This window comes from Phoca vitulina, unplaced genomic scaffold, assembly GCF_004348235.1.
Source record: "Phoca vitulina isolate PV1807 unplaced genomic scaffold, GSC_HSeal_1.0 scaffold57, whole genome shotgun sequence".
Lineage (NCBI taxonomy): Eukaryota > Metazoa > Chordata > Mammalia > Carnivora > Phocidae > Phoca > Phoca vitulina.
This window is the reverse complement of record NW_022589760.1, coordinates 9,501,413-9,528,646: the sequence shown is the minus strand read 5'-3', so window position 1 is coordinate 9,528,646 and position 27,234 is coordinate 9,501,413. Positions and strand designations below refer to the sequence as shown.

The following is a 27,234-nucleotide window of genomic DNA, read 5'->3' as shown; positions in this document are numbered from 1 at the left end:
TCTCCTTCTCCTTCTCCTTCTCCTTCTCCTTCTCCTTCTTCTTCTTCTTCTTCTTCTTCTTCTTCTTCTTCTTCTTCTTCCTTTTTCTTCTTCCATTTCCTCTTCCTCTTCTTCTTCTTCTTCTTCTTCTTCTTCTTCTTATTGTATTGGTAATGTATGAGGATATGAAAGTCTTCCTTTTCTGATAAGCGTAGACAAAAATAAAATCTATTTTGTTTTTACATGGGAACTTGCACCATAATTGTAAATTATATAGTTTATTATAAAATAAAATTAGATATACTTCTGTGTCTCCCAATATGTAGCAACTCTGAAGAGAAATAAGTTTATAAGAGGTACCAGATAAGGCAATTGTCAGTTCTCTCAGTGCCCACTCCATCCACATGAAGTTTTTGTTTTGATTGATTGATATTTATTTATTTATAAAATTCCAGTATAACTAATATAAAGTGTTTTATTAGTTTCAGGTGTACAATATAGCAATTCAGCACTATACATTGCTCAGTGTTCATCACAATAAGTGTACTTTTAATACTCTTTAACAATTTCACAAATCACTGAACCCACTTACCATCTGGCAACTACCAGTTTCTTCTCCATATTTAACAGTCTCATTTTTGTTTGTCTTTTTTTCCCTTTGTTCATCTGTTTTGTTTCTCTTTTTTTTTGCTTCTACACATGATCTAATTAATTAATTAACATATTTATTTGATTATTTATTTATTATGTTCGGTTAGCCACCATAAAGTACCTCATTAGTTTTTGATGTAGTGTTCAATGATTCATTAGTTGTGTATAACACCCAGTGCTCACCACAACACATGCCCACCTTAATACCTATTGATTGATTGATTGATTCTTAAAGATTTATTTATTTATTTTAGAGAGAATGCATGAGTGCGGGGGAGCAGAGAGGAGGGAAGCAGACTCTCCACTGAGTGGGGAGTCTTACACAGGGCTTGATCTCAGGACCCTGCATCATGACCAGAGCTGAAACCAAGATTTGGATGCTTAACAGACTGAGCCACCCAGGTGCCCCAAGTTTTTATTTAAATTCCAGTTAGGGGCACCTGGGTGGCTCAGTCGGTTAAGCGTCTTCTTTCAGCTCAAGTCATGATCCCAGGGTCCTGGGATCAAGCCAGGAATCTGGCTCCCTGCTCAGCGGGGAGCCAGCTTCTCCTTATCCCTCTGCCCCTCCCCCTGCTTGTGCTCTCTCTCTCAAATAAATAAATGAAATCTAAAAATAAATAAATAAATAATAAATAAATAAATAAATAAATAAATTCCAGTTAGTTAATATACAGTGTAATATTAGTTTCAGGTGTACAATATAGTGATTCAACACTTCTGTACAATACCCAGTGCTCATCACAAGTGCACTCCTTCATCCCCACCACCTATTTAATCCATGCACCCACCCCTCTCCCCTCTGCTATCAGTTTGTTCTTTATAGTTAAGAGTCTGTTTTGTGGTTTGCCTTCCATTCTGTTTTTTTCCCTTTGCTCTTTTGTTTCTTAAATTCCACATACGAGTGAAATCATATGGTATTGATCTTTCTCTGACTAACTTATTTTGCTTAGCATAATACTCTGTAGCTATATTCATGTCCTTTCAAATGGCAAAATTTCATTCTTTTCTATGACTAATATTCAATTGTATATATAATCTATATTATCTATATTATCTATTATCTTATTTATCCATTTCTTTAGCAATGGGCACTTTAGTTGCTTCCATATCTTGGCTATTGTAAATAATGCTGTAATAAACATAAAGGTGCATATATCTTTTTGAATTAGTGTTTTTGTTTTCTTTGAGTAAATACCCAGTAGTGGAATTATTGTGTTATATGGTATTTCTATTTTTAATTTTTTAACAGAACTCCATACTGTTTCCCATAGTGGCTGTGCCAATTTACATTTTCACCAACAAAGCAATAGAGTTTCTTTTTCTTCAGTTCCTCACCAGAATTGATATTTCTTGTGTTTTTGATTCTAGCCATTCTGACAAGTATAAGGTGATATCTCATTGTGGTTTTGATTTGTATTTCCCTGATGGTTAGTGATAATTGAGCATGTTCATGTGTCTGTTGGCCACCTGTATGTCTTCTTTAGTGAAATGTCTACTCAGATCCTCTGCCCAGTTTTTAATAAGAATATTTGATTTTTGTGATGAATTGTATTTGTTCTTCATATATTTTGTGTATTAACTGCCTCTTGGATATATCATTTGTAAATATCTTCTCCTATTCAGTGGGTTCTCTTTTTTGTTTTGCTGATGGTTTCCTTTGGTGTGCAAAATCTTTTTATTTTGGTGTAGTCCCAATAGTTTATTTTTGCTTTTGTTTCCTTTGCCAAAGGAGACCTATCTAAAAAAATGTTTCTATAAGAGATATGAAAGAATTTACTGCCTAAGTTTTCTTCTAGTTTTATGGTTTCAGTTCTCACATATAGGTCTTTAATCCATTTTGAATTTTTTTGTGTATGGTGTAATAAAGTGACCCACTTTCATTCTTTTGCATGTAGCTTGCCAGTTTTCCCCAAACCATTTTTTTGAATATACTATCTTTACCCCATTGCAAGTTTTTGCCTTTATTTGTTGTTGTAGATTAATTGACCATATAATCGTGGCTTTATTTCTGGGCTCTCTGTTCTGTTTTGTTGATCCATGTGTCTATTTTTGTGCCAGTTCCATATTATTTTGATTACTACAGCTTTGTAGTATATCTTGAAGTTTGGGATTAGGATACCTCCAGTTCTGTTCTTTTTCAAGATTGTTTTGGCTATTGAAGTTTTTTGTGATTCCATACAAATTTTAGTATTATTTGTTCTAGTTTTGTGAAAAAAAGTTGCTGATATTTTGATAGAGATTGCATTAAGTGCATAGATTGCTTAGGGTAGTATAGACATTTTACTCATATTCATTCTCCCAATCCATGAGCATGGAGTATCTTTCCATTTGTTTGTGCCATCTTCAGTATCTTTCATCAGTGTTTTATAGTTTTCAGAATACAGATCTCTCACCTCTTTAGTTAAGCTTACTCCTAGGTATTTTATTCTTTTTACTGCATTTGTCAAGGAGATTGTTTCCTTAATTTCTTGTTCTGCTACTTCATTATGTATAGAAATGCAATGGATTTCTGTACATTGATTTCATATCTTATTACTTTACTGAATGCATGTACTTGTTCCAGTAGTTTTTTGGTGGGATCTTTAAGGTGTTCCATATATAATATCATGCCATCTGCAAAGTCCAAGTTTTACTTTTTCCTTTCCAATTTGGATACTTTTTATTTCTTTTTCTTGTTGTGGCTATGACTTCCAGTACTATGTTAAATAAAAGTGGTGAGAGTGGACATTCTTTCTTATTCCAGATCTCAGAGAAAAAGCTGCCAGTTTCTCACCATTGAATATGATGCTAAATTTGGGTTTTTCATAAATGGCCTTTATTATTTATTTTGAGGTATACTCCCTCAAAACCTACTTTGTTGAATGTTTTTATTGTTGTAAAGCTACTTGTATTTTAAATCTATATCTTACCTGAAATTTTGGGAATTCTTTTTTATTTTTTTTTAATTTTATTATGTTATGTTAGTCACCATACAATACATCATTAGTTTTTGATGTAGTGATCCACGATCCATTGTTTTCATATAACACCCAGTGGTCCATGCAGTATGTACCCTCCTTAATACCCATCACTGGGCTAACCAATCCCCCCGCCCCCCTCCCCTCTAAAACCCTGTTTGTTTCTCAGGTCCATAGTCTCTCATGGTTCATCTCTCCCTCCAATTCCCCCCGCCCATTTTTCCCTTCCTTCTCTTAATGTCCTCCACGCTATTCCTTATGTTCCACAAATAAGTGAAACCATATGATAATTGACTTTCTCTGCTTGACTTATTTCATTTAGCATAATCTCCTCCAGTCCCATCCATGTTGATGTAAAAGTTGGGTATTCATCTTTTCTGATAGCTGAGTAATATTCCATTGTATATATGGACCACATCTTCTTTATCCATTCATCTGTTGAAGGGCATCTCGGCTCTTTCCACAGTTTGGCTATTGCGGGCATTGCTGCTATGAACATTGGGGTGCATATGGCCCTTCTTTTCACTATATCGGTGTCTTTGGGGTAAACACCCAGCAGTGCAATTGCTGGGTCATAGGGTAGCTCTGTTTTTAAATTTTTGAGGCACCTCCACACTGTTTTCCAAAGTGGCTGTACCAACTTGCATTCCCACCAACAGTGTAAGAGGGTTCCCCTTTCTCCACAACCTCTCCAACATTTGTTGTTTCTTTCCCTGTCCATTTTTGCCATTCTAACTGGTGTAAGGTGGTATCTCAGTGTGGTTTTGATTTGAATTTCCCTGATGGCTAATGATGATGAACATTTTTTCATGTATCTGTTAGCCATTTGTATGTCTTCTTCAGAGAAGTGTCTGTTCATCTCTTCTGCCCACTTTTTGACTTGATTATTTGTTTTTTGGGTGTTGAGTTTGAGAAGTTCTTTATAGATTTTGGATACCAGCCCTTTATCTGTAGTGTCATTTGCAAATATCTTCTCCCATTCTGTGGGTTGCCTCTTTGTTTTGTTGACTGTTTCCTTTGCTGTGCAGAAGCTTTTTATCTTGATGAAGTCCCAAAAGATCATTTTTGCTTTTGTTTCACTAGCTTTTGGAGATGTATCTTGAAAGAAGTTGCTGGGGCTGATGTCAAAGAGGTTACTGCCTATGTTCTCCTCTAGGATTTTGATGGATTCCTGTCTCCCATTGAGGTCTTTCATCCACTTTGAGTTTATCTTTGTGAATGGTGTTAGAGAATGGTCGAGTTTCATTCTTCTGCATGTGGCTGTCCAATTTTCCCAGCACCATTTATTGAAGAGACTGTCTTTTTTCCATTGCATGTTTTTTCCTGCTTTGTCAAAGATTATTTGACCATAGAGTTGAGGGTCCATATCTGGGTCTTCTATTCTGTTCCACTGGTCGGTATGTTTGTTTTTGTGCCAGTACCATGCTGTCTTGGTGATTTATCCCCAGGAATTCTTTACCATTATATCTTCATACAAGTTCTCTGACCCTTATTTTCTCTCTTCTGTTGGGATTTCAGTTATGCAAATATTGGTATTTTTTATGATGTTCCATAAAGTTCTAAGTTCTAAAGTTCCATTCACTGTTTTTCTTTTTTTGTTTTTTTAAAGATTTTATTTATTGAAAAAAAGAGAGAGCGAGCACACAAGCTGGGGGACGGGCAGAGGGAGAGAGAGAATCTCAAGCAGACTCCATGCTGAGTGCAGAACCCAATGTGGGAGGCTTGACACCATGACCCTGAGATCATAACCTGAGCTGAAATCAAGAGTTAAAAGCTTAACTGATTGAGCCATCCAGGCGCCTCTCCATTCACTGTTTTTCATTTTTTTCTTCATATTTCTCAGATTTTATAATTTCATATTACCTGTCTCGAAGTTCACAGATTTTTACACTGGTTCATTTCTGATGTTGAAGGTCTCTAGTGAATTTTTCAATTCAGGATTGTAGTTCCCAAATCCAGAATTTGTTTGGTTCTTTTTAAAATTTTTATATCTTTGTTGATATTATCTTCTTCATATATTGTTTTTCTGATCTCCTTTAGCTCTTTTTTGTTTTAACTTAGCAGTCTGAGGATATTTAAGAAAGTTATTTATACAAAATGTGAAAACCTATAGTGCTTTAATGTCAGTTTCTGTATATTTATTTTGTTCCTTTTGAATGGGCCATGTTTCCATGTTACTTCATATGTCTTCTGATCTTTTGTCAAAAATGGGCATTTGGAAAGACAGCCATCTTTACAAATCTTTGCATAATGGTTCCTTGTGGGGAAGTATTTTACTAATCAGCCCAACATTAAGGTTTGAGTTCTTTATCAGACCTTTTCTGGGCATGGGCTTTCTGTGGGCTTGAATGGGTGTTTTTAATCAAACTTCTCATTTATATGGCTACTTATACATGTCTTAATTTCTTTATGTCTCACCCCTACTTCTTGCAGCTTTGGATATATTTTTTGCTCATAATTCCTTACCCCAGGTGTTCATGGATCTGCAGTCCCTTCACAGTTTTCATGTGCTGTGATGCATGCCACTAACTTTTGGGACTTCTAACCTGAGATCCAAACTTTACTGACACTTTCAACTGAGCTTTAACCTAAGCAATATTGAAAACAGTTTCTGGGTGGTCTACAGACAGGCTAGAATGTGGCAAATATGTTCCACAATTTTTCTCGTATCCTGAGGAGGAAATCAAGATATAATCTGTTTTCTTGCAATTGCACCATGCTAGTCTGTGAAGGGGTGGTACAAGAGCAAGCATAAATACCATGAAATTTCTTATTCATTTGAATGTGACTTTTTCTTGATTAGGCATTTGTTTTGTTGCTACATAACTTCGACTTGTTTCCAGAGCTCTCACGAAGCTATTTTTTTTTTTAATTTTTATTTATTTATCTGAGAGAGAGAGGGTGAGAGAGAGAGTGAGATAGAGCATGAGGGGGGGAGGGTCAGAGGGAGAAGCAGACTCCCCACTGAGCGGGTAGCCCCATGCAGGATTCGATCCTGGGATTCCAGGATCGTGACCTGAGTCCAAGGCAGATACTTAACTGACTCAGCCACCCAGGCCCTCACAAAGCTATTTTAGTCAGTCTGTATTTCTTTAGTTGATGTTTCCATGAGAGAATGAGGATATGGAGCTTCTTGATCCACCATAGTGTTGATATCACAGAAGTTACTGTTGTCTGATTTTATTTAATTTTAAGGATAATATTGAAGGTTCCTGTGTTTTTCTGAAGAGTAGTAAAACAGACATCAGAAAAATAAACCCTTCAGTTGCTTTTGCTGCAAAACTATTTTATAACAATTTTACTGTGAGAAAGAATTGAACGTATTATCTTAAAATTTTGGTGAGAGTTAATTTTGGCAGTCTCTTTGGAAGGCTATTTGGCAATATAAATTAAAAAAAAAATACATACTCTTTAAAGACATTCTTGAAGAGCCTCAAAAAACCCTCCAAGTTTGAAGTTAAAGATCTGAATGAGGTTATATTACAGTGTGCCTTTTACCATAGTTCAAATGCTGTAAAGGCATAGAACCAAGTGTCCATTGATAAAGGAATGGATAAAGAAGATGTGAGATAGATATTAAACGAAATATCACTCAGCTATAAAAAAGAATGAAACCTTGCCATTTGCAACAACATGGATGGATCTAGAGGGTATAATGCTAAGTGAAATAAGTCAGTCAGAAAAAGACAAATACCATATGATTTCACTTATATGTAGAATTAAAAAAAAACAAATGAATAAATGAACAAAAAGCAGGATGAGATCTATACATACAGAGAACAAACTGTTGTAAGAGAAAAAGCATGTGGGGGGATGGGCAAAATAGGTGAAGGGGAGTCAGAGATACAGGCTTCCAATTATGGAATGAATAAGTCACAGGAATAAAAGGTACATCATAGGGAATATAGTCAATAATATTGTAATAGCAATGTATGGTGACAGATGGTAGCTACAGTATTGGTGATCATAGCATAACCTATAGAGAAGTCAAATCACTATGTTGTATGCCTGAAACTAATGTAACATTTTGTCAACTATACTCAAATAAAAAAAAAAGAAAGAAAGAAAGAGAAAAAGACACATACACACAGATATCCAGGTCTTTAGAACTGGTGGTTGCCAGAGTTAGGTGGGTGGGGGGATGGGTGTAATAGGTAAAGATCAAGAAGTTCAAAATTCAATTTATAAAATAAATAGGTCACAGAAATGAAAAATATAGCATAAGGAATATAGTCAATATGATTGCAATAATATTGTTTGTTGACAGATGATGACTACACTTATGGCGAACACTGAGTGATGTATAGAATTATTGAATCATTATGGTGCACACCTGAAACTAATATACACTGTATGTTAATTATACTTCAATAAAATAAAATATAAATAAATAAATAAAATACAAGTAGCTAAATGAAATGCAAAAGGATAAATCCAATAGACCCAGAGAAGACTCATTGTAATCAAACTGTCAGAAGTAAAAGGGCATTTTGAAATTAGTGTAGGAAGTCACATATAAGTAATCATCAATAACATCATTTGTGGTTCCATCAGCAGAAATCTTGTAGGACAAAAAAACATTGAGATGGTGTATTTAAAGTACTGGAAAAAGTGAACTGATAATTCTGTATCTGGCAAAATTAAGATATTCCTAGATAAATACAAAGAGAGTTTATTACCATTAGACCTGTCCAACAAGAAATATTAAAGGGAATCCTTCAAGTTGGAAGTAAAGATCTTAGACCGTAACTCAAAACAAAATATAATGTCCTCAGAAAATGGAAGATGCATGGCAAATATAAAAACAAGATATAAAAACAAGTATTAATATAATATTGGCTCATAACCACTTTTCATTCTTCTATAGGATTTATGAGTCTGAAACATAAAAAAGAATATAAATCTGTGATAACGGGTACACAATACATAAAAGTGTAACTCGTGATGTCTATAACAAAAAAGGAGGAGCATATTTATAAAGGAATCAGTTTTCTATGCAATTGAATCATTGTCTATGTGATGTGGTTAGATTTATCTGGTTACAATAAATTGTTATGACTTTAGGTTATTATATGTAATCTCAATGGAAATATATATAGAATATTCACAATTAGAAATGAGGAGGGAATTAAAACATTTCATTACAAGAAAATTAACTTAAGTAGAAATGAAGGCAGTAATGGAGTAAATGAAGAAGTTATTGCAAGATACACAGACTTTGGAATAGTAAAAGGGCATTAAGTAAAAAGTGAAGAACTCTGAAAAAAGTATGGACTTTAGTCAATAATAACATATCAGTATTGGTTTATTAATTATAAAAAAGTAACATATTGATGTAAGATATTAATAATAGAAGGGGAATTGAGTGTGGATCTGTAAATTTCTATTATCATTTCCATTTTTCTGTAAATTTAAAAGTATTCTAAAAATTTTGGTCTAAAATAATTTTTTGGTATGGTAAAATGTTATTAACAATAATGGTTCTTTGTAATGATTGCCCATATTCCCCTCCTCATTGTCAAAACTCAATAAATTTACCCATTTTGCCATAGTAAAAAAAAAAAGCTAATGTAGAATATTTTTTTGTTAAATCAGAACATATTTTATTTTATTTTTATTAATTTTTTATTGTTATATTAATCACCATACATTACATCATTAGTTTTTTTTATTATGTTATGTTAATCACCATACATCATTAGTTTTTGATGTAGTGTTCCATGATTCATTGTTTGCGTATAACACCCAGGGCTCCATGCAGTACGTGGCCTCCTTAATACCCATCACTGGGCTAACCCATCCCCCCACCCTCCTCCCCTCTAGAACACTCAGTTTGTTTCTCAGAGTCCATAGTCTCTCATGGTTCGTTTCCCCCTCCGATTCCCCCCCCCCCCCTTTTTTTTTTCCTTCCTTTATTTTTTTTTTTTTTTTTTTTTTTTTTTTACATATAATGTATTATTTGTTTCAGAGGTACAGGTCTGTGATTCTACAGTCCTACACAATTCACAATGCTCACCATAACACATAACCTTCCCAATGTCTATCACCCAGCCACCCCATCCCTCCCACCCCCCACCACTCCAGCAACCCTCAGTTTGTTTCCTGAGATTAAAAATTCCTCATATCAGTGAGATCGTATGATACATGTCTTTCTCTGATTGACTTATCTCGCTCAGCATAATACCCTCCAGTTCCATCCACGTCGTTGCAAATGGCAAGATTTCATATTTAGTCACTGATATTAGACTTAAATATTAAATCAGTGATTACATGTTAATTGTGTACAAAATATTGTATTAGGTGCATCCTTTATATTGTTTTTTAAATATAGCCTCTGCTTTCAAATTCTTAAAAACTAACTGTAGAATTAAGAGGTAGACCAGAGTGTTTCAAACTTGGAACCATTGAAATTTTTGGCTGAACAATTATTGTAGAGGGCTGCCCTGTGCATTATAGGGTGTTTACTAATATCTCTGGCCTCTACCAATTTATGCCAGTAACACCCTTCCATAGTTATGACAAACAAAAGTAAAGAATTCTCTGTACTTGTCAAAGTTTTTTTTTTATAATTCTATAACTGTTCTAAAAATTGAAGTCTATTAATTAAATGAATAACGGTTCCATATAAAAATGTTTTAAAGATATTTATGGAAATACTACATCTTGGTAGTTAGAATGAACTTAACATAAAATTTAACATTTATACAGAGACTTTCATGTACATTTTCTCATGTAATCATCTGAAGAGCCCTGTGACATAAGCATTACTGTTGGTAGTATTTGTATTAGTATTATTTTTTTTTCAATATTTTATTTATTTATTTGACAGAGAGAGACACAGCGAGAGAGGAACACAAGCAGGGGGAGTGGGAGAGGGAGAAGCAGGCTCCTGGCTGAGCAGGGAGCCCGATGTGGGGCTCGATCCCAGGACCCTAGGATCATGACCTGAGCTGAAGGCAGTTGCTTAACTGACTGAGCCACCCAGGCGCCCCTGTATTAGTATTATTTTTATCTCCATTTTATAGGAGAAAACTAAAGCTTAGAAAGATAAAGTGACTTGCCCAAGATCACTCAGCTTGTATACAAGGGCAGGAACTAAATCTAGGCATTTTGATGCTTTTTTCATTTCAGCATGCTGCCTCCCATGTCACCATCTGTAGATATCATACAATAAAGAAAAAGGAAGAACATTCTCTGATGCATCGGCTTCCATTATAACATCTGACCTGACATCACAATATTTAAAATGGAGGCAAGAGAATTGTAATTTATGAGCTCTGGGAACTCATTCAGATTGGGTTATGTTTCAATAGTTTAATTCTTGTTGTTTGTTTGCTTGCTTGACTTGTTTTATTACAGTCTGCTTAGATAATGACCAAGAATAGATTATAATATTTTATATATTTAGCTTAATATGTATTTTATATTTTGGATGCAATAAATTGATATATCCATATTTCTTTGTGTACTAATTTCTTACTTCTTAATGAGACACAAGCTACAGTTGCCTCTGTCTTTTGAAACATAACAAAATTGTGTGTGGTTCATGTTGATAGGATTTTGATTCTAAAAATCTGTATTTTAATTATAAAAAATACTGCAGATATCTAATAAATTTGTGTGCCCAAGTAAACACATCCCAAACTAGTCAGTAATTAAAAATGATTTTTTTGTCCTTAACCAAATTAGGCTGAAGAAATTTCACAGAATAAAATTATTTCCTGGCCAGAACTTCCCAAAATATATTCCTCCTTTAGAATATGCTCCTCTTCAATAAATGATGGAGTACACACGAGGAAAGCTAAGATAATATGATATTGATGTTTGATTGACTCAATGTAAATCAAACCATTACTTGAGCAGAGGAAAGATTAGGTTTCCTTAACTTAACTGAGTTAAGTGAAACCTGAATGCTTTCTTGCCTATGGTGAGAAAGTATTGTTCTTCTCAAAAACAAATATATTTTGTAGCAGACAATTTTTAAGGATATTCATACCATGCTACCTTAATTATCCATGTAATACTGTGACTGAATGTCCAAAAGAGCCTTTAAAGGTTAAGAAAATTCAGAGATTAAAAAAAAAGAAGATTCAGAGATGAATCATTTATTTAAATTAAACAGAAAGTAATGTTGCCCTGGACCAATTATCTTAAAAGAAACACAGGCTGAGTTGGGGGTGGGGGAAACTAAAACTAATGGTGGTTGGAAAATGATGCCTGAAAGCAAGAAAGACAATATTAAAAAAATTAAGTATGTTCATCCAAGCATTAAGTATTTAAGCTTCTACTGATTGTAAGCCTCTCTATGCTTGTGTTAATATTTAAATTCCACCATTATGTGTTGCTGAAAAATCATGTAGACAACTTTCTTCATTGTAAATTCAACAGTCATCATATTTGCTTAAATAGTGAAAGGGTACAAACTTCCAGTTAGAAGATGAAAGAGCTATTATGGACATTGCTGCTATGAACATTAGGGTGCATGTGCCCCTTGTTTTCACTACATCTGTATCTTTGGAATGTGGAAGGAGCCAAGATATCCTTCAGCAGATGAATGGACAAAGAAGATGTGTTTGTATTTACAATGGAATATTGCTCTGCCATCAGAAAGGATGGATATCTACCATTTGCATGGACATGGATGGAACTAGAGGAGATTATGCTAAGTGAAATAAGTCAAGCAGAGAAAGACAATTACCATATGGTTTCACTCATATGTGGAACATAAGGAATAGCACAGAGGACCATAGGGGAAGGGAAGGAAAACTGAATGGGAAGAAATCAGAGAGGGAGACAGACCCTGAGAGACTCTAGACTCCAGGAAACAAACTGAGGGTTGCAGAGGGGAGGGGGTGGAGGGATGGGGTACCTGGGTGATGGGTATTAAGGAGGGCACATGTTGTGATGAGCACTGGGTTTATGTGCAACTAGTGAATCGTTGAACACTCTTTCAAAAATTAATGATGTACTATATGTTGGCTAATTGAACATAATAATAAAAAAATTAAAAAATAGAAAACAAACAAAAAAGATGAAAGAGCCAAGATGTCCATCGACAGATGAATGGATAAAGAAGATGTGGTATATATATACAATGGAATATTACTCAACAATCGGAAAGGATGAATACCCACCAATTGAATCGATGTGGATGAAACTGGAGGGTATTGTGCTGAGCGAAATAAGTCAATCAGAGAAAGACAATTATCGTATGGTTTCACTTATATGTGGAATATAAGAAACAGTGCAGAAGATCATAGGAGAAGGGAGGGAAAACTGAATAGGAAGTAATTAGAAAGGGAGAAAAACCATGAGAGACTCTTTAACTACAGGAAACAAACTGAGGGTTCCTGGAGGGGAGGTGGGTGGGGGTGGGGTCATTGCATGATGGGCATTAAGGGGGATACGTGATGTGATGAGCACTGGGTGTTATATGCAACTGATGAATTATTGAACTCTACATCTGAAACTAATGATGTACTATATGTTGGCTATTTGAATGTAAATTTAAAAAAGTAAAATAAAATCTATTGATCTGGAAAAGAAAAGAAGATGAATAAGCTCTGGGGATCTAATGTACAGCACGGTGACTATAGTTAACAATACTGTATTGTACACTTGAAAGTTGCTAAGACCCTAGATCTTAAGTGTTCTCATCACACACATGAAAAATGGTAACTATGTGAGGTGATGGATGTGTTAACTAACCTTATTGTGGTAATAATTTTACAATATATACATATATGAAATCATTACACTGTACACCTGAAACTCACACAATGTTATATATCAATTATATCTCAATAAATATGGAAAAAAGATATAAAAGATTGAAATTGTATATTTTTTTGATGGGGCTGACATTGTAAAGAATTTTATGGAACTCTTAAGTTTGAGATTCTTCAAGAAACACATAATGAGTATTCCATGGAGAAGCTTCAAGACATAATTAAATTTGAAATGTATTTTGAATCATCACTACAATTTTATGCCTAATGGCATAATTGTAATACCAATAAAAACCAAAGAAAGAGGCTAACATTTTGAAATTTATGTTTGTGCATATAAAAATTACCACTAGCCCTTCAATGGAACAATACATATTTATGGTTCCATTCCAAGTATAACTATGAACTATGGTACTTCACTTTAATGGAAAATTAGACAGTAATCATAGTGATTGGAGGACAAATTTTAACTTAACTTTAATTTAACTTTAATCCAGTATATTTATTTTAGAAGTTGGTGTGTCCAAATTTCCACTGGACATTTGCAAACTCGCTAAGAGAATAAACCATATTCTCCCTTTTACCCACCTTTCAGATTGGATACACAAAATCCTGAAGAAATGAATGTCAACAGATCTGAGGAGCAGTTCCATGCTATAAACCATGCAGAGCAAACTCTCCACAAAATGGAGAACTACCTGAAAGAGAAACAACTGTGTGATGTACTACTTATTGCTGGACACCTCCGAATCCCAGCCCATCGGTAAGTATCCTTATGCAGACAGATCTGAATTTCATGAGTATAGCATATGAATGAGAATGAATTGGCCCACTGAAAACAAATTAGAACGCTGAGGAGAATATATTTTTATCTTCCTACATTGAAAAAGCATTAGCATATATGATCCATTTCCCTGTGTGATATTTAGAAGAGCCAAACTTCAGAGAAATTGATGTAAAATAGCACAAACCCTCAAAAGAAAATCAACCTACTTAATTTACCTTTCTAATTTCACTACACTTTACTAAACTCTGCAAGATTCATGCAGATAACAAACTCAGCAGTGTTACAAACTCTGCAAGATTCATGCAGATAACAAACTCAGCAGTGTTACAAACTCTGCAAGATTCAAGCAGATAACAAACTCAGCAGTGTTACAAACTTACTGATTGTACTTCATGATTTTCAATGAAACTACTGACTAATTTAAGTTCCTATGAAACATTCCTATTTCAAGGTTGGTTCTCAGCGCAGTGTCTGATTATTTTGCTGCAATGTTTACTAATGATGTGCTTGAAGCCAAACAAGAAGAGGTCAGGATGGAAGGAGTTGATCCTAATGCACTTAATTCCTTGGTGCAGTATGCTTACACAGGTAAAGTGGCATGTATTAAGTCATTCAATCCTCACAATAACCCTACATTATATAATCTACATTATTATTCCAACTAGAAATGAGAAAACTGAAGGATCTACCTGTTAGGTAACTTTCGCAAGGTAGTAAGGGGCAGAATCAGAATTTAAATTTAGTAGTATAAAAGAATAGGAGGTAAATAATATGTTATAAAAATTTTGACCATGAGAGAATAAAGCTATTTTAACACAAAAATACAAGGACTTGTCTGTCTCTCTCTTGAATGGTGTGGGTACATTCTCATTTTTTAAATATATATATATATATATATATATATATATATATATATATGTGAGTGGGGAGAGGGTCAGAGGGACAGGGAGAGAGAATATCAAGCAGACACCATGCTCAGCACTCAGAGCCCAATGGGGGCTTGATCCTAAGACCCAGAGATCATGACCTGAGCTGAAATCAAGAGTTGGACACTTAACCAACTGAGCCACCTAGGCACCCCCATTCTCTTTTGTAAAAACTAGAATTGTAGTATTCCAACTCTATATTAGAGACATAGTCTCTTCCTTTGAAATAATAAAGTCATATTTACTCAGACTATAAGACAAAGGTAACAAGATGAGTTTGGAAGCCAATAAGTATTTATTTATATATTCCAACTTTACTGAGCAATAATTGGCAAATATAATTGTATATATTTAGAGTATCCTATGTGATGATTTGCTATACATACACAAGTGGAATGATTACATAGATGAAGATAATTAATGCACACATTATCTCAAATAGTTAATTCTTTTTTTGTGGTGAGAATGCTTAAGATATACTCTCAACAAATTTCAAGTATACAGTACCCAATACCATATTATTAACTATAGACACCATGTTGTACATTAGATCCTCACAACTATTTATCTTATAACTGAAAGTTTACACCCTTTGACCTACACCTCCCCAGTTCCCCCTCCCAGCCCCTAGCAACCACCAATCTACTTGCCATTTCTAAGAAATCAGAGGAAAAAAATATAGATATATTTCCTTATCCATTCAACTGTTGAAGGACATTTAGGTTGGTTGTTTCAATTTCTTAACTGTTGTAAATAATAGTGCAACAAACATGGGAGTGCAGATATCTCTTAAGATCCTGATTTCATTTCTTTGTATATATAATCATGAGTAGGATTTTTGGATCATATGGTAGTTTTATTTTTTAATTTTTTTACGAACCACCATACTGTTTTCCATAATGCTGTATTAATTTACATTCCTACAAACTGCATAAAGGTTCTCTTTTCTCCAAAACCTCACCAACATTGGCTATCCCTTCTTTTGATTTTGATTTACATTTCCCTGGTATTTAGTGATGTTAAGCACCTTTTCATATCCCTATTGGTCATTTGTATGTCATTTCTGGGGAAAAAAAAAAAAAGATCCAGGTTACTTGCTCTTTTTTTTATTTTTATTTATTTTTTATTATTTTTAAAGATTTTATTTATTCATTTGAGAGAGAGAGAGAGGGAGAGCATGAGGGGGAGTGGAGCAGAAGGAGAGACAGAAGCAGACTCCCTGCTGAGCAGAGAGCCCAGTGCAGGGCTGGATCCCAGGACCCTGAGATCATGACCTGAGCCAGAGGCAGACACTTAACCAACAGAGCCACCCAGGCGTCCCTACTTGTTCTTTTTTAATTGGATTATTTGTTTTCATGCTATTGAATTATATGAATCTTTTATATATTTTAGATATTAACCCCTTATCAGATATATGGTTTGCAATATTTCTCTCATTCTGTAGATTGCCTTTGCAATATATTTTATATTTCCTTTCTGTGCAGAAGCTTTTTAGTTTGATATAGTCCCACTTATTTATTTTAGCTTTTGTGGCCTGTCTTTTGGTGTATTACCAAGAAATTATTGCCAAAACCAATGTCAAGGAGATTTTTTACTGTTTTCTTCTAAGAGTTTTATGATTTTGTTCATTAAGAAATTAATATTCTCCTGAATAACCAGGCCAAGTTTCAATGTCTCTAGCAGGTGAATCTTAGATCTGAATCTGAGAATAGTTTATAACTTCTCTGGGTCTCATGAGATATGGGCAGGTCTCTCCCTTCAAAATCCATGACAAAAAACGAACAACTCAAGAAAGTCTGCTGATGGACAAGACCCTTTCACCACATATTTTAGAGGTTGAAACAGATATAGAGCATCTCACAGTATGTATTTACCCTTTCATTTATGCTTATAAAACCATATAGAATCCATATTAAGGCATTTTACAAGGAGAAAATATAAAGAAATAGTTTATAGTACATATACTCCATATGAAATATCATTTTTTATAACTTACTTATACTTTGGCTAAAACAAAAAAAAAGAATATAACAAAATGCGAAATAACTTGCATTTCCAAAAAGTCATCAACAATGCTTCCTCTGAAAATTTTATATGTATGTGCATACATACATATTTAAATATATATATATATATATTATATCTCAATATAAAGGAAATAGCTTAAATAGCTCTGATCTCATTTAAAAAAAATCTCTTCACAGATATTTTCAAACAGAGCCAGTTTTTTTATATCTAAGAAAATGATCATACAAACATTTATTTGAGGACTGTTAGCAACATTATTTTTCTTTTGAGACAATACCAGGTATCAGTTCCAGGCATAATATCTGAGCAAATTCATCCTTATCAGCTAATAAATGCAGACAGACACACAAAAATATAGACATATAACCTCAATGCTCTACTTAGTTATCAAAATTTTTTCATACAAATGATAATTACCTGTATGGTCGTTGTACAATATGACAAAATACTCCTTGAGTCATAGTATTTACAGTTCTTTACATAAGATTTATTATTTATTTATCTATCTATCTATCTGTTTACTTATTTATTTTATTTAGGTGAAAGAATTGTAGATTTTTTTTTCTTTAAATTCAATTAGCCAACATATAGTACATCATTAGTTTCAGATGTATTGTTCAATGATTGATATAAGGTTTAGATGAGGTCTAAGATGATGAAGAAATAACAAGTTGCTGTTCTTTGCAATGAAGGTGTTCACTGTTCATTTGCTACAGTTGTTTTTGATAATCTAGTCTGGCTCCCTTCAGCCATCTTATTAATATTTTTACAGACTCCCTTGCATATGTTGGCTTTTAAAGGTATTTCCATAGTGGTTACTGTGCACTAGAAAAGATAGCCCTAGTAATGAGAGAAATTGAAAAATTCAACTAGTTAGCACATATGTGTCTTATTTTTGGGACATATAATCATTCTTTACTTTTTCAAACCATCTAGGTGTTCTGCAATTAAAAGAAGATACTATTGAAAATTTGTTGGCTGCAGCTTGTCTCTTGCAGCTGACTCAAGTCGTTGAAGTCTGCTCCAATTATCTCATAAAGCAGCTCCATCCTTCAAACTGCTTAGGAATTCGATCATTTGGAGATGCCCAGGGCTGTACAGAGCTCCTAAGTGTGGCACATAAGTACACAATGGTAAAATAAATTGTTTCAAATTAACTTGTAGTAATATTATATTAACACAATATCTAACTTACTGATTTGTTTACTGATATGTATGTGTACATATGCATATGTGTATGTGTATATAAGTATATAATGTATGGGTGTGTGTATATATATGCACACAGCCTTTCCAATGTAAAACCTATAATGTTGGGATAAAATTGAAGAGCAATATAAATTTATTTGCAAATGACTTGCACATAGTGGATATTAGATAAAAATATTTGGTTGAGCTGTACTCAAGCAAGTTTCTCATTTTTTAAACTGAAAAGGTTTAATTAAATCTCAAAGCTTGGAGAAATGAGAATACTGCAAAAAATTAAATCATGTAAGGACATATTTCAAGTCATATCCACAGTATTAGGAAAATATACTGTCCGTGATTTCTTTTTCTTTAAAGATTTTTTATTTATTTGACAGAGAGAAAAAGAGAGAGAGAGCACAATCAGGGGGAGAGGCAAGCAAAGGGAGAGGGAGAAGCCTGATATGGGACTCGATTCCAGGACCCTGGGATCATGACCTGAGCCGAAAGCAGATGCTTAACTGACTGAGCCACCCGGGCGCCCCATCCTTGATTTAAGTTTTTATTTACATTCCAGTTAGTTAGCATACAGTGCATTATTAGTTTCAGGTGTACAATTTAGTGATTCAACATGTACATACAGCACCGGTGCTCATCACAAGTGCACTCCTTAATCCCCATCACCTATTTAACCCATCCTCCCACCTACCTGCCCTCTGGTACCCATCAGTTTGTTTTCTATATTTAAGAGTCTGTTTCTTGGTTTGTCTCTCTTTTTTTTCCCCCGTGATCATTTGTTTCTTAAATTCCACACATGAGTGAAGGCATATGGTATGTTCCTTTCTCTGACTGACTTATTTTGCTTAAATACTCTGTAGCTCCAACCACATTGTTGCAAATAGCAAGAGTTCATTCTTTTTGATGGCTGAGTAATACACACACACACACACACACACACCCCATTTCTTCTTTATTCATTCATCAGCTGATGGACATTTGGGCTCTTTCCACAATTTGGCAATTGTTGATGATGCTGCTATAAACATCAGGGGGCATGCATCCCTTCAAATTAGTATTTTTGTATTATTTAGGTAAATACCTAGTAGTGCAGTTGCTGGATGATAGGGCTGTTCTATTTTTAACTTTTTGATGAACCTCCATCCTGTTTTCCAGAGTGGCTGCACCAGTTCACATTCCCAACAGCAGTGTAAGAGGGTTCCCCTTTCTCCACATCCTCAACAACATCTTTTGTTTCTTGTGCTGTTAGTTTTAACCATTCCGACAGGTGTGAGGTGATATCTCATTGTAATTTTCATTTGTATTTTTCTGATGATGAGTGATGTTGAACATCTTTTCATGTATCTGTTGGCCATCTATATGTCTTCTTTGGAAAAATATCTATTCATGTCTTCTCATTTTTTAATCAGATCATTTGTTTCTTTGTCCTTGATTTTTTGTAATATTAGAACTTTAGTTTCTAAAATTGTATACATTATGATTTCTAATGAAAGTTAAATAACATTCAATAAGAAAAGGAATTCAATATAAAAAACATTCAATAAGAACAAAAACTAATTAATATATCAATATTAACTGGAAGAGCTTAAGAACTATCAAAATCAGCCAATTCTACTGAATGGATATTTTATGTCTTAACAAAAATATCTATTTTGGTTAAAAACAACTTGCAGTTCAATCCTTTAACTTAACTAACTTAAAATCCTTCTCAATTCTATAAGTAATTATAATAAATTAACTGAACATGTTTGTATGTGTTAATTCTTTTAAAATTGGATGGGATAAGACTATCTTTATTCAGTCAAGTTATAGTGACATGAAATATAGATTATAGGGAGACCAGAAAAAGTAGTCAGAGGATATTAAATTACCATTAATGCTAATAATTCCCTGATGCAAAGAAGAAAATGAACTTTTGGGGCACCTGTGGCTCAGCCGGTTAAGCGGCTGCTTTTGGCTCAAGTCATGTTCCCAGGGTCCTGGGATCAGGCTCTCTGCTCAGCAGGGAGCCTGTTTCTCCCTCTCCCTCTGCCTACTTGTGCATGCGCTCTCTCTCTCTCTCTCTGTCAAATAAATAAATAAATAAAATCTTTAAAAAAAAAAGAAAATGAACTTTTGAACCTCTGAAGCAGGAAAAATATGAGATGGATCTTTCTGTAAAACCCGATCAAAAAGATAAATCTTTCAAGCTAAGAATATTGCTATGGTTATTTAAGATTCAAAAACAAAAAGGCAAGTACATAAAAGCAAACAATAGAGAATCACATCTAAAAATAAAATTAACATTATGAGTTTATGATTGAGAGGCATATAAACAATATTTTGTTAACATTTAATACAGATCTTAAATTTTTAAACTTTCCAATATTTGAATTCTCTAAATTTTCCTGGTAAAACTTTCTCCCTCTTTTTCCCATCCCTGGTCATTGTTCAAAATTTGAAGTTTCAAACAAAGTCCTCAAACTATAGCATTATTGGGAGAATTATAATGGATTGACAGTTTAATATATGTTACCGAATCATACTATTTATATTCCTATGTGCTAAATACAGATGCCATATAGTCTATAGGAACATCAGTTATATAGTTCAAAGAATAATCCTACCACAAAAGCCAAACATGAAAACTACCTGTTAATTTACTTAAATTCTTAAACTAAGTATTAAGTTTCCTGTCTGTTATCTTACTCTCACTGTCAAAACACATTCTGATAAACAGCTTGAATTATTTTTTGTTGCTCAAAATGAACTTGTCTTCCTTTTCTTATTATGTGGCTGAAATTGAATGTTAAAGTGGGATGTGCAAAAAGCACATTACTGCTGTCTCACTTAACTCCCTTTCTTCAGTTATTTTAGTATCTACTATAAATAAAGCAAAGGAGGAAAAGGTCTTGCTATAATAATGTTTTTGTAATACTGTACTGATATTATTAAAATACAAATAATTTTAATTTTTAAGAATAATGTTGAACTCTCAAGACTCAATTACAAACATTTGAATATTAGACTGTGTAAAACATAATCTCCCTCCCTAATGTGAATGGGCTTCATTCAGAAACATCCTCACAGATACACCCAGAATAATGTTTGATACAAAATCTAGACACTCCATGGGTAAGTCAAGTCGACACATTAAATTAGCCATCATAATTCCATAAATAGTAGTCTGCACTGATGAAACACTCAGCAAGTATGTTATATTTATCTAGTAAGTTTTACAACAAACTAAGTGTGGATTAAAAAATGACTATCAAACCTCTTGGAAAGGTGTATAGAAGAAAGTGTTTATCTTGAAATTAGAAACAAAATAATTCCAAAATAAAACAATTTAAAATTATTCTTTAAGCTTAACTAAATATTTCTCTACAGTACTGGATATTGCAGTGCCATGTGTATACTTTAAATCAATATATTTATTTTTTTTATTTAGACTAGGTTACTATATTGCCAAACAATTTTCAGTAGTCTCATCGGGAAGTTTCTCTGGAACCATAACAAATTCTATCATAAACTCTAATTTCTCGCTATATAAATTGACCATCATATAAACTATTTGAATCACTTCTTAACTTTTTCAAATGCATAACCTAATTTGATAGATTTTTCTATGATCCACATTAACCACTGAGTAGGTTTTACCAACTGGGCCAATCTCTCTCTCTCTCTCTCTCTCATTTGCTTTCTATTTTTCTTTTCTTTCATTGGAGAGTGGATAGAAAGGAGAATGAGATATAGGGTCTTCTGTCATATTGACATAACAATATAAACTCTCAGAGTTTACATACACTACCAGTAATAGGTAATCATACATTTTTAGAGTTTTATCTTTTCCTTAACCCATTCATAAAAATTATGTCACTTATGAAAGGCAGTTGCAGTGTTGAGCAAAATGGAGTAGACCTAAAGACTTAGGCTTGAGTCTATACTTTGCCATTTATTGCACAGGAGACCAAACAATTCACATAGCCTATTTTCTCATCAGAATGATTTCACCTCCTACAAGATCATATTGGTGATGACTTAATGTGTTTTTTTTTTTTTGACTTAATGTTTGTGAAAGTGTGATGTGCTGTACAAATGTAACGTATTATTAGTTATAGTACTAGTTCCATTACTTTGCTGTAGGTGAGAGGGTTTTCAACCAGGGACATCTGCTACATTAAAAACAGTAGTCCTCTCTTAATTGTTTACCTTAGTCACAAGAGGGCTCTTCATTTAAATAGACAATTTAGCTTGGAATTTATGGTACCAGAGCTCCCTGATGGGTCTATCAAAAATTGGTTTTTGTATGAATAATTTTACTATTAAGCTAACTCAGTTCCACAATGACTAAACTCTGAGTGGAGCTGAGGGAGTGATTTGATTTATCCAAGATTCCCCCCAATTTATTTAGAGGCTGTTTTAAGCTGCTTCAAGAATATCTCTTTATTTTGCAACATAAATTACCAACTAGACAGGTTTATCTCCATTTTGGAAGTATATCACATTTAAAACGAGATTTTTTTTACTATGAAAAATGTTGAAAAAGATAATTGTGTTGTCATAGAAAAATATGCAACATTATAAATAAGAAAAAATATATAGTGGTGTTTTGAAGAAAAAAATTTGAAACACAGCTGCATGAAATTTGATACTTGATAAAATATAACACTGTGACAGAAGAGAGAATTAAGGAATAATATATAAAAATTGCAAGACAACCCCATTCACCCCCCCAAAAAATAACTCCATAAAAGTCCCTTTTAGATTGTCCTAAATCTGTGTATTATCCATTGTAAAATATACATTTGCCTTGGTTAATAGATCATGCTTTTCCATAAGAGAAAAGAGTTTTTCATCAATCTGTTTGTCTCAACTCAAAGGAATTCAGTATGTTGCCCCCTCAAATGCACAGCCAGAGTTACCTCTCCCAGGTCTTCAAGGTAGCCTCCCCCTTGAAAATTTCCACCCTTTCTCTTAAGGGTTTTGGCTAAAGACCAACTCAACATCAGTCACTTCTGGAGTCGTAAGTTGTTGCCACCTACAACAGCTAGGAGAGAAAAGAACTGGTATCAACTCAGGCACTACCAATGTGGCCTATGAAGCAGTTAATCCCTTTACCTGAGTTCAATAAATAATTCTCAGGGGAAACATTTAGCTCCTCAACTTCAGAAGACTCCCCATGCCCTCTGTCACAGGCAGCAATGGCACCTATTTGTTATAAATGCATATACCTGTCCCTCTGGTCTTTTCTGAATTTTAACAAAGCAAAGTGTTCATATGCTTGTTTGGTTAAGACATTTCTAAAGTAGAAAGTTTCAGTAGAAAACCTTTCTTTTCTAGGAACACTTCATTGAGGTAATAAAGAACCAAGAATTCCTCCTGCTTCCAGCTAATGAAATTTCGAAACTTCTGTGCAGTGATGACATTAATGTGCCTGATGAAGAAACAATTTTCCACGCTCTAATGCAATGGGTGGGGCATGATGTGCAGGCTAGGCAACGAGACCTAGCAATGTTGCTTTCTTATATCAGACTGCCATTACTTCCACCACAGGTATGGAAATTTACCCAGGTAACATATAGTTCTAAACTACCACTAAACATAAATCCATTCCTTTTTTGTCTAATTTTATTTTATTTATAGGATTTCTGTTAACTGGAGTGTATAGTATTTGTCTCACAGAAGGACATATCCAACCTTCAATTAGCACTATTTATGATGCAGAGAAAACAAGTATTAAAAAAAGCTACAGATAATCCCTAAAAAAAAATCTAAGAAAGCATATTCTTTAGTTTCAGTTTCTTCCTCATCAAACAGCACTTGTAAGAAGCAGAGAAAATGACTAGGCTCTATTTTTTCTTTTCCTGCCCACCTTCTAGGCAAGCTGATAATAACCAATATAGTAGCATCCCAAAGGAGACTTTAGCAAGGAGTTAGTCTGGCTAATACTAACATGGTTAATTACCTGCTATGATTGAAATCATACTATAGTAGCTTCAGATGAACTACAGAATCATTATAATTACATCCTTATCATACATGCTGGAGGATTATAGTAAAAATGATTCTAAAAACAAACACCCTTGGATATGATTTGGGATTGACCTACCTCATACTGAATTTTAGTAAGTGAAGCTTAGTGAGGTTGGAGTGCAGTCTCATTATATACTTCTACCATTGGTGATAACAATTTTTTTTCTGTAGCAAATTGATCAACAGTAGATATCAATTGTATATTGTATATATATAAATATATTGCACATATGCACATTTCATATATTATATAGCCTGTGACTGAAATCATCAAACATCATCCACATTGGAAGGAGGAGCTTCATCTAGATCTAGTGGATCAGTAGTTTCATAAACATTAAAATTAATAAATTTTCAACAAATTACCAATTAAATGCTAATATTCAAAAATAGAATATTAATTTACTGATGATTTTTCTACTTTTTTTTTTACTTTTATCTGTTAATTAAATCCATGGAGCTACATATTTACTATGAAGAATTTATCCATATGCAATGAAAGAACACTGACTGCTTTCTTGGGTATAGCAAATTTATTCAAAAGGCAAGGCAATGGTAACACCAAAAAGAGAAACATTAAAATATACATGTAATTTTAGAACCAAGGTTCAGAATCTTTGGAAATTTTATGTTTGTGTGAATGTGTGTACACTTGCATGCCTTATTCTCATGAGAGGGTTCTATATGATTCATTAGATTCTCTAAGGCAGTGCTACTCAAAATGACTGAGCTAGCAGCTTAGTATTTCCTTAGAGCTTGTTAGAAACCCAATTTTCCAAGCCCCCACCACAGACGTACTGAAACAATTTATGGGGGTGAGGTCAAGGAATCCATGTTTTAATAAGTTCACCAGATGATTCTTAGATATGCAAAAAAATTGAGATGCACTGGTATAATGGATCAGAGGCCCTTAACTTTATATTGCTTTTTCTATATGTTCTTTCAGCAAACTGCTTAGTTTGGACTTGTCTTACTTTATTGGAATGAGGAGAAATTTCCAGCCCAAACTCACAACCAATGGTCTTTGGCCTCCCATCCCTGAATATGCCTTATGCCTAAAGTGTGGACTGTTGTGAACTTTTCCTAATGGTGGTAGTGGTGGGTAATATCATACAGAATATAGACCTTCCAAAACAACTTTAATAGTGACTTTAAAAACTATTCTAGAAATGAAACATATGAAGAGAATGGTGGTAAATCCCTGAAGAATATTTTGAAATAAAGTTACATAACTCAGTTTTCAAACTTATTTTCCGCAGCATATGCATTAAGGAAATGCTTGCGGTCTCACCAGCCAAGTCAAAATAGTTATCCATAAGAGAACTAAGCTGGGATTAAGCACTGCAGAACAGGAAATTTCAGGGAAGTTTTATGGGATGAGATTAGCATTTCCACTTCAAACTGCAATTCCTCCCAATGTCCTATGATACTGTAGACCCAAAACTCCAATGAACCAATATAAATGACCCTTGGTAAAATTCTGAAACAAGCTCTTCACTTCTCCTCAGCTCACCTCAGGAAAAATATTTTACTTAGCTTTTATCCCATTCAATGAGGGTCTTAGTGTCTGCCAGGCAATGATGGTTAGAAAGGATTGATCATCTACTATTGCTAATGTTTTGGCTACCTACTAACACATACGCTTTACTGATGTACACATGTACATGTACAGATAAAAAGCATCTACTTTCAGAATACTTTACAAAAGTGATTTGATGATAAAGATGCAGTTCTTTATGGGTGATATTACTTTATTTTAACTGGGCATGCTTGTACCAATTTCTCTAAATCCACCAATAAGGTGGCTGCTTATTTGGCTACATACAGTAGACTGGAAGATGCTTGTTTTGTGTAGGCATAGATAGTCTCTTGAACTGCTTTCAGTAACCCATTGTGAACTGCTTTCACTAACCCATTTTCTAAGTGTCTTTTCACTTTCACTTCTTGATATTATATGTGTATCTATTCAAAAGATGTATAATATGTCAAATAAATCTGAACAGATCAGTAGCTACTACTATGAGATCTTTAATCATTTTAACTCATAAGTGAACATAAACATATGTTACTAAGTAACTTAAAATACTAACACTTTTACATTTGAATTAGCTCAAGTTTTCTCCAAGGTTATATAAGCAAAAATATGTTATTTTTAATGGTAGGTTATTTACTTCATATACCATGCATCGTTACTTTTCAGTTACTGGTGGATCTTGAAAACAGTTCTATGTTTGCTGGTGATCTTGAGTGTCAGAAGCTCCTAATGGAAGCTATGAAGTACCATCTCTTACCTGAGAGAAGACCTATGATGCAAAGCCCTCGGACAAAGCCTAGAAAATCAACTGTGGGGGCACTTTATGCTGTGGGAGGCATGGATGCTATGAAAGGTAACAGGAATGATTAATTTAGAAAGTATCATTTAAAAAAATATATTCTAAACATCCCCCAAATTATGAAGGTGGAATTAAAGCAATATTTAATTTTGTGCATCTAAAGCTAATTTTAATAAATAGCATAATTTATGTAATTTTACAATTTTTTTCTTAACTTATGGGGATATAATCCTTTAATTAGTGTTAGCTAAGCTCTTAATAGGTACTTTTATTTTATGGCAACAATTTTTAAATTTGAGCATTTGCTTTGCAATATAAGATGTTTTCAAGGAAAACTTACTTAAGGTTTATCATAAATAGAAGGGTTTAGAAAATTTGTATAAAGAAAAGCATATTTATTTTTTGACAGAAATAGAAGAGGGGCCTTGCTGCAAGTTCCTATTAGATGCTCAAAGACCAGTTACAAAGAATCTTGAAGTGTTGGTGCTACAGGATAGAAAACTGGTTCCAAACTGAGGTTCAGCTGCTCGCCATGTGAAAGTCAGTACTTGAGAGACAAGTAATGGTGGGAAAAGAAAGATTCAGAAAGTCAGCATCTTGGGAAGATGGTGGACTAATGTCTTGAAG

General features: G+C 33.8%; 1 protein-coding gene across 3 annotated transcripts in view; it reads left to right on the top strand.

Annotated features, from left to right (window-relative positions):
- The window catches only part of KLHL4 (kelch like family member 4), a 169,481-nt gene that overhangs the window by 84,240 nt on the left and 58,007 nt on the right, over positions 1–27,234 (top strand). For all 3 annotated transcript variants that reach the window (XM_032390065.1, XM_032390067.1, XM_032390066.1), the window contains 5 exons: positions 13,911–14,078; positions 14,554–14,690; positions 17,993–18,189; positions 23,582–23,794; positions 26,475–26,661. In XM_032390065.1, the coding sequence (XP_032245956.1) occupies positions 13,911–14,078; positions 14,554–14,690; positions 17,993–18,189; positions 23,582–23,794; positions 26,475–26,661 (902 nt within the window). The remainder of the gene's footprint in view (positions 1–13,910; positions 14,079–14,553; positions 14,691–17,992; positions 18,190–23,581; positions 23,795–26,474; positions 26,662–27,234) is intronic.